We start from the raw sequence: 18,753 nt of genomic DNA on the forward strand, positions 1-18,753 counted from the left end.
TGCATATTCTCATTCACCCCCTTAGATTGGTGTGTATTCGGTAGTTGTTGGGGAATTGTTAGATTACTTGTTAGATTTTACTGCACTGCTAGAACTAGAAGCACAAGCATTTCGCTACACTCGCATTAACATCTGCTAACCATGTGCATGTGACCAATAAAAATCGATTTGATTTGATTTTATAGCCTGTTTTAGAGGAATGTCATTATCGAATATTGAAAGAGCTTTCATTGTCTGCTTATATGCCCACTTTATTCATCCCTCGGTTCTGACTTAGTGTACAGGAAGAATACTGTAAGAACAGCCCGTGTTCTGAATTCTGTCCCTGTACATTTCAAAAGTGCTGAACAAATATTTATATTGACGACATCCATCCCAGCTCGCTCATTAATGTCTTAATCGAAATTACAGATTGCCTCTTATCACTCGTCGTTCCCTTATGCCATAGTTTGTACATCTCAATTGTCAGTAGAAACCACATTTGTTTAAGCAAGTCAACCATATCAGCTATGTTTTTTACAAAGGGTGTAAATGAGGCTGAATGAACTGTTTGGCTGCCAGACAAGGCTCCGCTGATAGCCAGGTGTAGCAGTGGTAAGATGTTGGGACTGCTGTTGGGACAGCTTTATGTCGGCCCTAACAGTTTGTGGGCACCGTTTGTCACTGTTATAGTCCAATGAATGTATTGTTTAGTGTTGTGTTGTGGCTCTGCTGGCATGCATCATTTATTTGACTGTCCTATATTAAGAAAACCATTATTTACGTCACTTTACTCAAACACACATAAAAAAAAATACTATACACCAACCCACTTTGAGACTGTACCACACTTCCTCCTCCTTTGACAGACCCATAAAGACCCATACCTGAGTTGGGGACGATGAGGTGCCCCCCTAGAGAGTTGAAGGAGCCCAGGGCGGTACAGGAGGGGTCCCTGGTACCGGTACGGAGCAAAGTCTGGGTTTGGGTCCTCCTCCCCATGGTGTCCCCATCCAGCAGGCAACGGGGCAGCTTGGGGGAGAAGTCAGACAGGTCCTCGGAGGGGGTGACCAGACCAGAGGAGTTGTAGACCTTGATCTTCAGGTTGGGCAGGGGGTCCAGGAGGGGGGAGTTGGTCATGGGGATCTTGTCGGCTACGTCGTGGAGGGCGTAGACGGGTCCACGGTACATGGCTGCCGCAGAGGTCAGGTCAGGGGGTGCCGTCAGGATGTCAGCTGGGGACAGGAGAGGAAAACGCTGACGTCAGTGGTAAGACTAGGGTGTAAAGGAGAGGTGCAGCCAGACCAACACACCATTAGGACCAGTCAGTATTGACCTGTTAAAGGCCTATAATGCAGCCGTTTTTATGTCAATATAAAATCATTTCATGTGTAACATTGGCCTTCATAATGGATTCCCATTGACGAAAAATAGCTTTTTAGAAAAAAACTTTCTCAAGCAAGACTTTTGCTGGTCTGTCTGGGATCGGTCTAAGTGGGGAGGGGCTAACTGAAAATGTGCTGTTATTGGCAGAGAGGTTTGGAACTCTCTTTGTTATTGGTCTATTAACCAATTTACTGCCTGGTGATGTGAAGCCAAAACGCTCGCCCATGCAAACATGCTGATCCTGTGTAGATTGTACAGGAAATAGCACATTTCTTCACACTTTTACAGTGTTAGTTTTATCAGCTGTTGTTCACCATGATATGAAACATAGGAAAAAACAGACTTTTGACGGTACTGGGCCTTTAAGAGGTTTTGGGTAACATTTATTTTTAGCTTTCGGTTACCTTTTTTTGCGGGGTTACGCGGCTGGAAATCAGCTCTGTCCTGCTTAAACTCTACTAAACTGTGTAGAGTTATGTGTTTACTTGACAGCTCTACACATAAACCGTGTGAAGAGTCCTGTTGCTCAGAGCTCCTAACTATAGCTCTGCAGCACGGTGTGTCATAAGGAACAGATGGCATCATTATATAGCAGTTTACTTAACAGGTACACACATGAATATTCATGATGGGTGTTGAGTGGGCCGGTGGGGACTGTTACAGTAACAGCCTCTGTGTCTTCACACTGCTCCTCATCCTCTCTACCTTACACAGTGTAAGAGAAATTGAAATCATGTAAATATGTATTTACCACTATGGTAAATAGCTAACGGTGCGAGTGAGCCTATTTTTAGTGAGCCTATTTGGATTCAAGATCAAAATCCACATTGTGTCGTCGTCATGCGGCGTGTTTACCTGAGGGCTGACGTCAAGGCACAGAGAGGTAAATGAAACACCTGTAGTCTGGTCTAATGTCTCTCATTGTCTCTATTTCTCTCTAACGGCCAGGTGCAGGCTGCCATAGCAACCCGAGTTGGTTGATATAAGCTTTAGGGGTCCTTGGAACTGGCATCTCTTTTTATATCCCTCTACCTGTCTCTGAACTGGCATCTCTTTTTATATCCCTCTACCTGTCTCTGAACTGGCATCTCTTTTTATATCCCTCTACCTGTCTCTGAACTGGCATCTCTTTTTATATCCCTCTACCTGTCTCTGAACTGGCATCTCTTTTTATATCCCTCTACCTTTCTCTGAACTGGCATCTCTTTTTATATCCCTCTACCTGTCTCTGAACTGGCATCTCTTTTTATATCCCTCTACCTGTCTCTGAACTGGCATCTCTTTTTATATCCCTCTACCTGTCTCTGAACTGGCATCTCTTTTTATATCCCTCTACCTGTCTCTGAACTGGCATCTCTTTTTATATCCCTCTACCTGTCTCTGAACTGGCATCTCTTTTTATATCCCTCTACCTTTCTCTGAACTGGCATCTCTTTTTATATCCCTCTACCTGTCTCTGAACTGGCATCTCTTTTTATATCCCTCTACCTGTCTCTGAACTGGCATCTCTTTTTATATCCCTCTACCTGTCTCTGAACTGGCATCTCTTTTTATATCCCTCTACCTGTCTCTGAACTGGCATCTCTTTTTATATCCCTCTACCTGTCTCTGAACTGGCATCTCTTTTTATATCCCTCTACCTGTCTCTGAACTGGCATCTCTTTTTATATCCCTCTACCTGTCTCTGAACTGGCATCTCTTTTTCTCTCTCTCTACCTGTCTCGGAACTGGCATCTCTTTTTATATCCCTCTACCTGTCTCTGAACTGGCATCTCTTTTTATATCCCTCTACCTGTCTCTGAACTGGCATCTCTTTTTATATCATCTCTTTTTCTCTCTCTCTACCTGTCTCTGAACTGGCATCTCTTTTTATATCCCTCTACCTGTCTCTGAACTGGCATCTCTTTTTCTCTCTCTCTACCTGTCTCGGAACTGGCATCTCTTTTTATATCCCTCTACCTGTCTCTGAACTGGCATCTCTTTTTATATCCCTCTACCTGTCTCTGAACTGGCATCTCTTTTTCTCTCTCTCTACCTGTCTCTGAACTGGCATCTATTTTTATATCCCTCTACCTGTCTCTGAACTGGCATCTCTTTTTCTCTCTCTCTACCTGTCTCTGAACTGGCATCTCTTTTTATATCCCTCTACCTGTCTCTGAACTGGCATCTCTTTTCTCTCTCTCTACCTGTCTCGAACTGGCATCTCTTTTTATATCCCTCTACCTGTCTCTGAACTGGCATCTCTTTTTATATCCCTCTACCTGTCTCTGAACTGGCATCTCTTTTTCTCTCTCTCTACCTGTCTCTGAACTGGCATCTCTTTTTATATCCCTCTACCTGTCTCTGAACTGGCATCTCTTTTTCTCTCTCTCTTCCGGTCTCTGAACTGGCATCTCTTTTTCTCTCTCTACCTGTCTCTGAACTGGCATCTTTTTCTCTCTCTCTACCTGTCTCTGAACTGGCATCTCTTTTTCTCTCTCTCTACCTGTCTCTGAACTGGCATCTCTTTTTCTCTCTCTCTACCTGTCTCTGAACTGGCATCTCTTTTTCTCTCTCTCTACCTGTCTCTGAACTGGCATCTCTTTTTATATCCCTCTACCTGTCTTGGAACTGGCATCTCTTGTTATACCCCTCTACCTGTCTCTGAACTGGCATCTCTTGTTATACCCCTCTACCTGTCTCTGAACTGGCATCTCTTTTTATCTCTCTCTCTGTCCATCGCCTGACTTAATCACCCCAGCCTAAATCTAACATCACCCTCTCCACCGAAATATCAAACTGTTCAAGCCACATGCCTCCATCTCCCTACTTCCCCCAGTCCCAACCTTTTAGCACGGCCTCTGTCCTCAGCCCAGTCAATCCTGTCCTGACCAAATCTAATTACAGTTGAATACACCACACACAGAGAGACGTAATTAAGCCTTAATGATAGCTGCTAGATTGCCCTCCCTCCCTACTTCCTAGTGACCGGCATTCTAATAGAGCCAGTCTCATCACTTCGCCTACACAAACATCCTGGGTAACCTTTCTCTGCTCCCACCTCATCTCATCTGCAGTCAAACACCACCATCTGCATTCAGATCATTATCTCTGACACACATCCGCTTTCAGCGTGTCTGAGCCAATTAGGTCTGTCTGTCTCAGCAGGTTAATGATATGGGCAGAGAAGTCAACTTCCTGGTAGAGACCTCATCATTAACACGTCACACAGACAGGGAGGTTGTGCGACACTCATTTATCACCTGTTATTCTGATACGAAAATACACAAACACACCCCTCCTCCTACCTGTTCGGGCCGTCTTGATGCTGACGGGCTGGAAGCCCCCGTTGAGGGCCGAGGTGTCTATGATGTCAGAGTCAAAGTCGCGGTGGTTCTTCCTGTAGACGAACAGCGCCACGATGACGGAGATGACCAGACACATGATCACAGCGATGACGACGCCAACGTACAGCGCAACGTCATCTGTACTGGGGGCAGCTGGCGGGAGAGAAGAGGAGAGAGAGAGAAAGAGAGAGAGAGTCTCTTTAAATATGTAATCACCTCATAGGGTACATTTAACTCCATTAGTCACGTGATAGGCAGTTGTATTATCAGTCTTCTAATAAATACTGTCTTCTAATAAAGACAGTATCAGTACCCCAATATCCTGCTCATTGAGTATTTAATAACATCAGTCACTCATCAACATACTATGAATTCATTCTGGTCCATTATATACAATTCCACCTTTGCATCACACGCCCTTCTAGAAAAAGACATGTGGGTGTTGTTGGAGTATATGCACTGCACATGGAATGTTCAAGGACATAGTGAAATGTCAAACCCGTACTGGTCCAATGTCCTGATAATGACAGTTTAATGTGCCAGGGGTTTAGAGTTGAAATGAAGGGCAGATTAAATAGGCAGCATTACAGAGAGCGAGCGAGAGAGAACAGAGAGAGATAGAGAGAAAGACAAAGAGAGAGAGAGAGAGGAAAGAAAGAAAGAGAGAGAGAAAGAGAAAGAAAGAGAGAGAGAAAGAGAGAGAGAAAAATAGAGAGAGAGGGAAAGAAATCGAGAGAGAGAGCGAGAGAGAGCGAGAGAGAGCGAGAGAGAGCGAGAGAGAGCGAGAGAGAGCGAGAGAGAGAGAGAGAGAGAGAGAGAAAATAGTGTGAGAGAGAGAGATAGAAAAACGAGAGAGAGAGGGAAAGAAATCGAGAGAGAAAGAGAGAGAGTAAGCGAGAAGAGAGATAAAGAGAGAGCGAGAGAGAGAGAGCGAGAAAAAGAGAGAAGAGAGAGAAAGAGAGAGAGAGAGAGAGAAAGAGACTATAGAGGGGTGGGATATTGTATGACATGCATGAAAGCATTCCCCGTACCATGGTATGCATTACCATTAGCTCTGAATAACACAGTCACTACAGTACAGTAATAGCATAGATCAATGACACATCTGTGAAGCATAGGTTGTAACAAGCAGATCAAAACCCTGGTTCAAAAAGATATGTTGGTCAGCTGTTAATTACAGGGACCTGTGATTGAGTACATACACTAACATTCCTCTATTTCTCCAGCTTTGTTCTCTCATTTCTCTGATAAGATCTAGAAATATATTTCTCCTTTCATCTCTCCCTCCCAGAGCTTTTCTTCCAGCTGAGGAATGGGTGATTTTAAGAGCAGAGGTTTGGTTCTGTTCGTTCTAATGGCTGTGGAACCCAGACTGTAATGACAAGCCATCATTATAGTGGGACAGTTGAAGATGGATGGCCTTGGAAACAGTGTCAAAGCCTTTTGTGATGTTGGTAATTGTAAAGAATATCCGTCACTGTCAAAAAACTGACATGCGAAAAATAGAGCCTTCTTTACAGGTGTCTAAATGCCACTGGAAAAGTGTGTGTGTGTGCGGGGGAGTGTGTGTGTGTGGGGGAGTTTGTGTGTGTGTGTGTGTGTGTGTGTGTGTGTGTGTGTGTGTGTGTGTGTGTGTGTGTGTGTGTGTGTGTGTGTGTGTGTGTGTGTGTGTGGGGAGTGTGTGCGGGGAGTGTGTGTGTGTGGGGGAGTGTGTGTGTGTGGGGGTGTGTGTGTGTGTGTGTGTGTGTGTGTGTGTGCGTGCGTGTGCGGGGAGTGTGTGAGAGAGAGGGAGAAAGACAGAGAAAGTTAGAGGAGGGGGACAGAGAGGGACAAAGAGGGAGCGAGAGACAGAGGGGAGAAAAAACAGTAAGAGAGAGGCGAGAGAAAGAAAGAAAGAAAGACAGACAGAGGAGAGCAGAGAGAGGAGAGAGAGAACAAAGGATTTCAAGCCGTGTATGGTGAGATGTCGTGAGGGAAAAATCAACACTAGTAGATGGGAGTCCATAAATGATCAGTAATCAAAAGAGAACATCATGGTACAAAGGCTCAGATCAAAGAGCCATTGATGGCTTCATACTGTATGACTGGAAAATGGATTCCAAATGCTGTTGATCAATGGTGTACCAGTAGATGGCAGTACTAACCACTACTCCAGCCCCCACAGCCATAAATCACTAACCGGTATGAACGTTGGACCATTTGCGTATATTAGCCTGATGTCTTTAAGTGATGCAGATGGCACTCAATCTGAGTCCTCTATTTTCACATGCGGGGGTGGGAGGCAGAGGGGGCAAGAGGGAGTACTTAGGCAGCAGAAGAAATGTTCTGGGAGAACGGAAAAGTATGGCAAATGGAAATATGCGCTGTAGGCTATTTCTCGCATTACGTGCCGTTCTGTCGAAGGGTATAGGATGTCAGTGTTGTTGTCTACAGTATCATAGTGCAGTGCTGCTGTCGAGTTTAGTCTTTCTACTGTCTGTTTGAGTATAGTCATCCTCAGCTGGTTGGGCATTCGTTCAGACAATGTTTAAAGGCACTAATCAGCGTCCAGGATCAAAGCGGTGCTGCCCGCTGCCCTTCACACACACAGTGTAATGATGGTGAGCCAACACATTAATATCCTGAACGCAGCCCTGCCCCAGAGAAGAGCAGCCTTTTGACCCCGACATCATCTGAATTGACCCAGCCTTGACCCTGACATTATTTGTATTTTTGCACTGTCTCTATGCACACTCAAAGGACTCTACACACACACACACACTGCTGCTACTCTGTTGATCATATATCCTTACCCCTATACATATCTACCTCCATCACTCCAGTATACCTGTCCCCTTCCCCCTATACATATCTACCTCTATCACTCCAGTATCCCTGTCACCTTCCCCCTATACATATCTACCTCTATCACTCCAGTATCCCTGTCACCTTACCCCTACACATATCTACCTCTATCACTCCATTTCCCTGTCACCTTCCCCTTATACATATCTACCTCCATCACTCCATTATCCCTGTCACCTTACCCCTATACATATCTACCTCCATCACTCCATTATCCCTGTCACCTTACCCCTATACATTTCTACCTCCATCACTCCATTATCCCTGTCACCTTCCCCCTATACATATCTACCTCTATCACTCCATTATCCCTGTCCCCTTACCCCTATACATATCTACCTCTATCACTCCATTATCCCTGTCCCCTTACCCCTATACATATCTACCTCTATCACTCCATTATCCCTGTCCCCTTACCCCTATACATATCTACCTCTATCACTCCATTATCCCTGTCACCTTACCCCTATACATATCTACCTCCATCACTCCAGTATGCCTGTCACCTTACCCCTATACATATCTACTTCTATCACTCCATTATCCCTGCACATTGTAAATATGATACTGGAACTGACCCTGTATGTAGTATGCTTACTTACTTACTTTATCGTGTTCTTCTTAATTCTTATTTTTATTTCTCGTGTGTTTTTGTTCTACCTTATGTTATGTTTAGCACTACATCGATATTGAATACAATTACTGAATTGTTGGGTTTTAGAGCTGGCGAGAAAGGTGTTTCACTGTACGTGTGTACGTGACATTAAAACCTGAAACATCAGGCGGGGAGATACATCGGCTCGCTATTTAAAGGGAAACGCTTTTAGTGGCCATTTCACAAATAACATCTTGGGTTAGGAAGGTTATGTATTTGCCATAAGTGCACAGCGCCATGCGAACACTAGGATTAAAACGCCACAATACAATAACAGATCATGCTACTTTGGTTGAAGGTTTATGAATATGGCAAGAATATGGCAGATGCCGTGTGGGGATTCCAGTACGCAGGCATTTTAAAACATTCACTTCTTTCAACCCCTATCAGCTCCCCCTATACAGCCCTCAGTATACCCCTTGTCTGAACATAGACATCACATTAAAGACAGCAGATTCTCCACAGATACATATGTTAGGCCACTAATCCCCACTCTGACACGCAGCAGAGGAGAGAACAAAACCGCCAGAAGTCTGAAAATGCCATTTCACTGTGCTCCCTTTGCCAAGCTCCCCTGTAGTTATTTAGCATATATCCCCACCTTCGAGGAATCTCCTATCCGTGCTTTGATGATAGAAGGCAGCAACCTGCTAAGTGCGAGCATTAAAATGTATCACTTAGATTAATACATCCCTTTGAACACGAGCAACTGTCGGAAAAGGAGAAAAATCAAACACTTCATTTTCTACGTAGAGGCGGAGCCCGAGAAAGAGGTAAAAGAGAGAGCGAGAGCAGACAGAGGTGTAATATTTCAGGCAGACTCGGTGCCTCAGTCTTGGATGGACTCAACTAATAAAATAAAAAAATGGACAACCTGACCAGAGAGGTCTAGGATCTTAAGAACAGTTTGCAGTTCTCCCATAGAGAGGTGGATGTCCTGAAAGAGACTGGTAGCCAGATGACAACAAACTGTGACTCCAAGCGAGACGGCATAAGCACTGTCTGTGAATCATCATTACAGATGACTGGGGAAACAGAGAGACACAATCCAGGAGGAGTAACATGGTTGTGGATGGCATAGAGTCTTCACATGAGACCTGAATGGAGTCTGAGGAGAAAGTCTGAGGAAAAATGTTCACTGAAAAGCTGCAGATCAGAGGAAGATTGAGGTGGAGCGCGCCCACAGGTCTGGAAAACCTGCAACCAACCCAGATGACACACCCAGGCTAATAGTGGTCAAGTTCCTAAGGTTTAAGAACAAGATGGCTGTTCTGGAGAGAGCCAAGAACTTGAGAGGAACCAACATCTTCCTTAATGAGGACTACTCGAAAGTTTTACACCAGAGGCGGAAATAACTTATCCCAGCCATGAAAGCTGCCAGAGAGCGTGGGGACATTGCTTACATCCACTACAACAGGCTCATTGAGTGAGAGAGCCTAGCTTCCGGGAATGAGAGAGCCTAGCTTCCGGGAGTGAGAGAACCTAGCTTCCGGGTCACTAGCTTTAGCCCCACATCCCAAACACACACATACACTAACTGACACTCACAAGTGCCTGATTGACTGACTCTATTAGCCCGAACAATGTCCTTGCCAACCGTTGTGTGTTTATTTTTTTTCTTCATATTATGTCCATCTCCGATACCCACGAAAGAGTTTAAAATAGCATATATTAATATACACCGAGTGTACAAAACATTCAGAACACTCTTTCCTAACTCTTTCCATGACATACAGTGCATTAGGAAAAGTATTCAGACCCCTTGACTTTTTCCACATTTTGTTACATTACAGCCTTGTACCCCATAAAACACAATACCTCATAATGACAAAGTAAAAACAGGTTTTAAGAAATGTTTGCAAATGAATAAAAAAATTAAAAAACAGAAATACCTTATTTACATAAGTATTCAGACCATTTGCTAAGAGACTCGAAATGGAGCTCTGGTGCATCCTGTTTTCCATTGATCTTCCTTGAGATGTTTGTACAACTTGATTGGAGTCCACCTGTGGTAAATTCAATTGATTGGACATGATTTAGAAAGATACACACCCATCTATACAAGGTCCCACAGTTGACAGTGCATGTCAGAGCAAAAACCGAGCAATGAAGTCGAAGGAATTGTCCGTGGACATCCGAGACAGGATTGTGTCAAGGCACAGATCTGGGGAAGGGTACCAAAACATTTCTGCAGCATTGAAGGTCTCCAAGAACACATTGGCCTCCATCATTCTTAAATAAAAGAAGCAAGGAACCACCAATACTCTTCCTAGACCTGGCTGCCCGTCCGAATTGTGCAATCGGGGGAGAAGGGCCTTGGTCAGGGAGATGATCAAGAACCTGATGGTCACTCTGACAGAGCTCCAGAGTTCCTCTGTGGAGATGGGTGAACCTTACAGAAGGACAACCATACTGCAGCACTCCTCCAATCAGGCCATTATGGTAGAGTGGCCAGACGGAAGCCACTACTCAGTAAAAGGCACATGACAGCCCGCTTGGAGTTTGCCAAAAGGCACCTAAAGGACACTCCGAGCATGAGAAACAAGATTGAAACCAAGATTGAACTCTTTGGCCTGAATGCCAAGTGTCACGTCTGGAGGAAACCTGGCACCATACCTACGGTGAAGGATGGTGGTGGCAGCATCATGCTGTGGAGATGTGTTTCAGCAGCAGGGACTGGGAGACTAGTCAGGATTGAGGGAAAGATGAATGGATAAAAGTACAGAGAGATCATTGATGGAAACCTGCTTCAGAACACTCTGGACCTCAGACTGGGGTGAAGATTCACCTTCCAGCAGGACAACGACCCTGAGCACACAGCCAAGACAAGGCAGGAGTGGCTTCAGGACAACTCTTTGAAAGTCCTTGAGTGGCCAGATCCTGGACATCCAACCTGACAGAGCTTGAGAGGATCTGCAGAGAAGTATGGGAGAAACTCTCCAAATACAGGTGTGCTAAGCTTGTAGTGTCATACCCAAGAAAACTCAACGTTGTAATCGCTGCCAAAGGTGCTTCAACAAAGTACTGAGTAAAGGTTCTGAATACTTACGTAAATGTGATATTTCAGTTTATTATTAATACATTTGCAAACATTTCTAAAAACCTATTTTGGCTTTTTTATTAATGTGTGTAGATTCAATTTTTTTTCTACCATTTTCGAATAAGGCTGTAACGTAACAAAATGTGGAAAAGGTCAAGGGGTCTGAATTTTTTCCGAATGCACTGTAGACTGACCTGGTGAATCCAGGTGAAAGCTATGATTCTTTATTGATGTCACTTGTTAAATCCACTTCAATCGGTGTAGATGAAGGGAAGGAGGCAGGTTAAAGAAGGATTTCCAAGCCTTGAGACAATTGAGACATGGACTTTGTATGTGTGCCATTCAGAGGGTGAATGGGCAAGACAAAAGGGTATGGTAGCCAGGCACACCCGTTTGAGTGTGTCAAGAACTGCAACGTTGCTGGGTTTTTCACACTCAACAGTTTCCCATGAGTATCAAGAATGGTTCACCACCCAAAGGACATCCAGCCAATTTGACACAACTGTGGGAAGCATTGGGGTCAACATGGGCCAGTGTCCCTGTGGAACGCCTTCAACACCTTGTAGAGCCCATGCCCGTGTGAATTATGGCTGTTCTGAGGGCAAAAGGGATGCAACTGAATATTATGTTAATATTAACGTTTCACCCAGTGTATGTAGCCTTAGAAATAAGATTCATGAAATCAATAACTTGCTAAGATCAGATAACATTAATATACTGTCCATCTTTGAGACTCAGAGAATTCCTTTGATTATACAGCAGTAGCAATGCAGGGATATAAGATCTACAGAAGAGACAGGAATGCCTATGGGGGAGGTGTTGCTGCATATATTCAGAGCCATATTACTGTCCACAGAAGAGACAGGAATGCCTATGGAGGAGGTGTTGCTGCATATATTCAGAGCCATATTCCTGTAAAGCTTGGAGAGGATCTTATGTCTAATGCTGGTGAAGTGTTGTGGTTGCAGGTTCACCTGCCTCATCTAAAGCCTATTATTTTGGGGTGATGTTCGAGGCCACCAACTGTTAACATTCATTATCTGGATATGTGTGCAATGCTTGATACATTGTTTGATTTTAACAGAGTTGAATTGTTCATGAAGCTGTCCACTCGAGAGGAAGCTACTCATTATAACCAGTGTCTGTAATCTAGTTCAGGTTATTAATCAACCTACCAGGGTATATACAAACAGTACAGGAACTATATCATCCATGTGTATTGATCACATTTTCACCAATGCTGTAGAGCTCTGCTCTGAAGCTGTATCCATACACATTGGATGTACTGGCCATAATATAGTGTCCATAGAAAAGCCAAAGTTCCAAAGGCGGGGCCTAAAATAGTGTATAAGAGATCATACAAAGCTTTTGTACTGATTCCAATGTGTCACGCCCTGACCTTAGATACTTTTTTATGTCTCTATTTTGGTTTGGTCAGGGCGTGAGTTGGGGTGGGCATTCTATGTTTTGTGTTCTATGTTTTCTATTTCTGTGTGTTTGGCCAGGTGTGGTCTCAATCAGAGGCAGCTGTCTATCGTTGTCTCTGATTGAGAACCATACTTAGGTAGCCTTTTCCCACCTGTGTTTTGTGGGTAGTTATTTTTGGTTTTTGTGTCTGCACCAGACAGAACTGTTTCAGTTCATTCGTTCTCTTTGTTGTTTTTGCATTTCAGTGTTCAGTTCTATTAAAATAGCATGAACTCTTACCACGCTGAGCTTTGGTCCACTTCTTCAAACAGCCGTTACATAATGTTAAATATAAAAAAATATCTGTTGGTTTGATATGTGTAATGTGGAGCATTCAGATGCTGCACTTGATGCATTTCTGAAATAGTTTCTTCCAGTTATTTATAAGCATGCAACTATTACGAAACGGACTGTTACAACTGTTAAGGTTCCATGGATGGATGAGGAATTGAAAAGATGTATGGTTGAGAGGCACGAGGCAAAAGGAGTGAGGAATAAGCCTGGCGGCACATCTGATTGGTAAATGTACTGTAAATTGAGAAATGTGACTCAACTGAACAAAAACAAATGGTATTAAAAAACCAAGATAAATTACATAAAGAATGATGTGAAAAAGCTTGAGGTTTTCTTTAATGGAATGTTAAACATGTAAAGTATGGTGCACCGCAGGGCAGCTCTCTTGGTACTCTTTTCTATTTTTAACAATGATCTGCCACTGGCATTAAACAAAACCTGTGTGTGTATTTAGTGAAATCAATGCAGCCCTAAACAGAGTTTCTGTCAGTTTTAGAATGGCTTGCTGGTAATAAACTAGTCCTGAACATCTCTCAAACTAAGAGCATTGTATATGTTACAAATCATTCACTAAATTCTACACAGCTGAATCTGATGATGAATAATGTGGCTGTTGAGCAAGTTGAGGAGGCCACATCACTTTGTGTTACCTTGAAATGTAAACTGTCATGGTTGATTCAATGGTTATAAAGACGCGGCACTGACACACATACTTACCCCACCAGACATGCCACCAGGGGTCTTTTCACAGTCCCCAAATCCAGAACCAATTCAAAAAACCTACAGTATTATATAGAGCCATGATTGCATGGAACTCCCTTCCATCAAAGATTACTAAAGTGATCAGCAAACAGATAAAGCAACAACGCCTCTCCCCTATTTGACATAGATATTATGTGTATATACTGATATGTACGCTATGTGTGCCGTTTTACATTTATGTAATTCTGTCCTTGAACTGTTCTTGTCTATTAATATAATGTATTATTTAATGTTTCATGTTTTGTGTGGACCCCAGGAAGAGTAGCTGCTGCTATCGTAACAGCTAATGGGGATCCTAATAAAATACCAAATCCCTGTGGACTGGGGTAAGACAGTGGCAGGCTGGCAGTGTAGAGACAATGAGCACCAACATGATAGAAGGGCACTACCAGCCAAGGGTACGAGGGCCAGTCAGGGTGAAAACAGATAGTCAAGCAGCCAAGGTACGCGATACGAGAGAGAGCAGAGAGACAGAAAGGTAGAGAGAGGGACCTACCACAGGAGGCTAGGGGGAGTGAAAGAAGGAGGGTGAGGCATGGCAGGGTACAGGGCAGTGATTATGGAGGACAATTGGAAATAAGGTTGACACTTTATTTGACAGGGTATATATAAGGTCTTTATGCACCGTCATCTGACCAAATAACTATGTAAAAGCATCATTGCGAATCGGAAAGAGGAGCAATGTTTGCAAATGCCTGGTTGCTAGATGCTTGTTATGCAGATACTGTAAAGACCTCATGCATATACCTCGCCATTAAAGTGTGTCTGTGAAAAAAAGAAGAAAAAAGGAATGGATACATAAATAAAAACAATAACTCACATGGATATCCCAAATCAATCTTGTCTTTGTTGAATTCAGAGGACTTCTGATAAAAGGAACCTTGGGGAGAGGAGGGAGAGGAGGGAGAGGAGGGAGAGGAGGGAGAGGAGGGAGAGGGGGAGGAGGTGGGACGGGAGGATGAAAATCAAATTTAAAATAAACCGAAAAACAAACAATGCAACAGAGAAGGCATGAGGAATGATGGCACAGGGAAACAATCTCTCTTGATTTGGACGCTCCCCTCTCCTCTCTCAGTCTCTATGGGCCATGTGTGGAGAGAGGGATGAGAGGAGCAGGGGCGTTGGAGGAGAGGAAGAGAGGAGGAGGGCCTGTGGGGAAGTGGTGTTATCCATCAGCTGCATGGGTTTAGTGCTCTTTAGCAGCACTAGCGAATGGCTGTGGGGAGAGGAGGAGAGGAGGAATGGAGAGGAGGAGAGGAGGAGGGGAGGAATGCCGAGGAGGAGAGGAGGAATGGAGAGGAGGATGGGAGGAGGAGCTAGCTGAGGCTGATAGACAGCAGGAGAATGGCAGGGTCAATAGCACCGACAGCGCTGCATCTGTCACAGCTGGGCTGGGAATCACCTCCCACATTAGAGGTGGAGGGGTAGAGGGATGGTCGAGCTGTATGAGGGAAGGTCAAAATGGAAATGACTGAACACGCCACACATATCCCTACTGTGTTGACACTTACTGTGCTTTAAAGGCCTAAACACAACGTCACAAAAACAATCAACACCCCAGAGAACGCACACTAAACACACACAGACACGTTTCCAGGAACACACACAGTCACACGCATCACTCCATCACCTGGGACATACACAAACAGACAAACAATGAGCTCCTGATGGAGAGGAAGAGGGGGGATAGGTAGACAAGTCAATGGACAGTCAAATCTATAGTGTGATAGATGGGGCGAGTGCGTTCATGTAATCAGACTGAGGAGACCGAGACAGAGAGCCGGGGGAGTTGACTGTCAGAACAGGCCTAAATGATGGGACCTCCGGACCCATCCTGCTTAGTTATATTCATGCTGAGTGAGTCTGTTGCCACTGTAAAAAACCTGCTTTAGCTAGAGCTTCCTAAAGGAAACCAACGCTATACACCCAGTTTCTATTGGGGCTATTCTTTCAACGTGACATCGCTGAGCTGTGGACGAAGGTGGTGCTCCTACTGGAAATCATTGTCTATTTTTAAGTCATTTATTCCGATGCTTCCTGAATAGTAGTATGACTGGTTTCTATATCTGTGTCCCCAACAACAGGCTTGGCTGGCTAAAGTAGTCTCTATAATTGATTGATTCCCATAAGTACTGTGTCAGAAGTTTACATACACCTTAGCCAAATACATTTAAACTCAGTTTCTCACAATTCCTGACATTTAATCCTAGTAAAAAAGTACCTGTCTTAGGTCAGTTAGGATCCCCACTTTATTTTAAGAATGTGAAATGTCAGAATAATAGGAGAGAGCATGATTTATTTCCTTTAAACTGTTTAACTTGGGTCAAATGTTTCAGGTTGCCTTCCACAAGCTTCCTACAATAAGTTAGGTACATTTTGACCCATTCCTCCTGACAGAGCTGGTGTAACCGAGTCAGGTTTGTAGGCCTCCTTGCTCGCACACGTTTTTTCAGTTCTGCCCACACATTTTCTATAGGATTGAGGTCAGGGCTTTGTGATGGCCACTCCAAATCCTTGACTTTGTTGTCCTTAAGCCATTTTGCCACAAGTTTGGAAGTATGCTTGGGGTCATTGTCCATTTGGAATACCCATTTGCGACCAAGCTTTAACTTCCTGACTGATGTTTTGAGATGTTGCTTCAATATATCCACATCATTTTCCATCCTCATGAAGCCATCTATTTTGTGAAGTGCACCAGTCCCTCCTGCAGCAAAGCACCCCCACAACATGATGCTACCACCCCTGTGCTTCACAGTTGGGATGGTGTTCTTTGGCTTGCAAGCCTCCCCCTTTTCCCTCCAAACATAACAATGGTCATTATGGCCAAACAGTTCTATTTTTGTTACATCACACCAGAGGACATTTCTCCAAAAAAGTACAATCTTTGTCCCCATGTGCAGTTGCAAACCGTAGTCTGGCTTTTTTATGGCGGTTTTGGAGCAGTGGCTTCTTCCTTGCTGAGCGGCCTTTCAGGTTATTTCGACGTATGACTCGTTTTACTGTGGATATAGATACTTTTGTACCTGTTTCCTACAGCATCTTCACAAGGTCCTTTACTATTGTTCTGGGATTGATTTGCACTTTTCGCACCAAAGTATGTTCATCTCTAGGAGACAGAACGCGTCTCGGTATGACAGCTGCGTGGTCCCATGGTGTCCCATGGTGTTTATACTTGCGTTCTATTGTTTGTACAGATGAACGTGGTACCTTCAGGTGTTTGGAAATTGCTCCCAATGATGAACCAGACTTGTGGAGGTCTACAGTTTTTTTCCTGAGATCTTGGCTGATTTCTTTTGATTTCCCCATGATGTCACGCAAAGAGGCACTGAGTATGAAGGTAGGCCTTGAAATACATGCACAGGTACACCTCCAATTGACTCAAATGATGTAAATTAGCCTATCAGAAGCTTCTAAAGCCATGACATCTTTTTCTTGAATTTTCCAAGCTGTTTAAAGGCACAGTCACTTAGTGTATGTGAACTTCTGACCCACTGGAATTGTGATACAGTGAATTATAAGTGAAATAATCTGTCTGTAAACAACTTGCCAAAACTATAGTTTGTTAACAAGAAATTTGGGGAGTGGTTGAAAAACGAGTTTAATGACTTCAACCTAAGTGTATGTAAACTTCCGACTTGTACATATTTAACATGGAATTATGCATAAGAATCTTCCATTCCCAAAACAACTACAATTAGACATATACTAATGTTGTTGTTTAGCCCTATCTATTTTCGTGGTAAATGTTGACTATATTACATACAATTATATAATTCAGCAAAAAAATATATTAAATAAATACAAGCCTTGAGGTAAATATAATACAATGTAGTGATATTTCACAGTGTCTGATGTTTGATAAGAATAAAGGCTGTCTTAGACCTTGTGCTGCAGTCAGCCCTACCCTTTCTACAGATCGATATGTCAACAAAATGTCATCTGTCTGAGAGCGGAGTTACCACAGCCTTGGAAAACAACATCAGAATCCACTAAGACGGGCCGAAAGAGAAAGAGAGAGAGAGAGAGAAAGAGAGAAAGAGAGAGAGAGAGTAAGAGAGAAAGAGAGAGAGAGAGAGAGAAAGAAAGAGAGAAAGAGAGAGAGAGACGAGAGAGAGAGAGAGAGAGAGAGAGAGAGAGAGAGAGAGAGAAAGAAAGAAAGAAAGAAAGAAAGAAAGAAAGAAAGAAAGAAAGAAAGAAAGAAAGAAAGAAAGAGAGAGCGGGGGACAGAGAGAGAAAGAGAGAGAGAGAGAGAGGAGGGTCAAACTACCTTCACATTGAACTCACCCCTAAGGACGGGTCGAAAGTGCAACTCTGTGTGCAACATTGCAACTCCCCTCCAAGTCTCCGACCACTACCTTGTATCCTTTTCCCTCTCGCTCTCATCCAACACTTCCCACACTGCCCCTACTCGGATGGTATCGCGCCGTCCCAACCTTCGCTCTCTCTCCCCCGCTACTCTCTCCTCTTCCATCCTATCATCTCTTCCCTCTGCTCAAACCTTCTCCAACCTATCTCCTGATTCTGCCTCCTCAACCCTCCTCTCCTCCCTTTCTGCATCCTTTGACTCTCTATGTCCCCTATCCTCCAGGCCGGCTCGGTCCTCCCCTCCCGCTCCGTGGCTCGACGACTCATTGCGAGCTCACAGAACAGGGCTCCGGGCAGCCGAGCGGAAATGGAGGAAAACTCGCCTCCCTGCGGACCTGGCATCCTTTCACTCCCTCCTCTCTACATTTTCCTCCTCTGTCTCTGCTGCTAAAGCCACTTTCTACCACTCTAAATTCCAAGCATCTGCCTCTAACCCTAGGAAGCTCTTTGCCACCTTCTCCTCCCTCTTGAATCCTCCTCCCCCTCCCCCCTCCTCCCTCTCTGCAGATGACTTCGTCAACCATTTTGAAAAGAAGGTCGACGACATCCGATCCTCGTTTGCTAAGTCAAACGACACCGCTGGTTCTGCTCACACTGCCCTACCCTGTGCTCTGACCTCTTTCTCCCCTCTCTCT

The 18,753-nt window shown here is 44.1% G+C and overlaps 1 protein-coding gene across 1 annotated transcript in view; it reads right to left on the minus strand.

Annotated features, from left to right (window-relative positions):
- unc5cb (unc-5 netrin receptor Cb) overlaps positions 1 to 18,753 on the minus strand; it is a 188,768-nt gene that overhangs the window by 16,439 nt on the left and 153,576 nt on the right. Inside the window, exons 8-10 of the mRNA XM_065017547.1 lie at positions 14,574 to 14,633; positions 4,653 to 4,844; positions 867 to 1,214 (exon numbers count right to left, since the gene is read on the minus strand). Of these exons, the coding sequence (XP_064873619.1) occupies positions 867 to 1,214; positions 4,653 to 4,844; positions 14,574 to 14,633 (600 nt within the window). The remainder of the gene's footprint in view (positions 1 to 866; positions 1,215 to 4,652; positions 4,845 to 14,573; positions 14,634 to 18,753) is intronic.

This window comes from Oncorhynchus nerka, linkage group LG4 (assembly GCF_034236695.1).
Source record: "Oncorhynchus nerka isolate Pitt River linkage group LG4, Oner_Uvic_2.0, whole genome shotgun sequence".
Classification (NCBI taxonomy): domain Eukaryota; kingdom Metazoa; phylum Chordata; class Actinopteri; order Salmoniformes; family Salmonidae; genus Oncorhynchus; species Oncorhynchus nerka.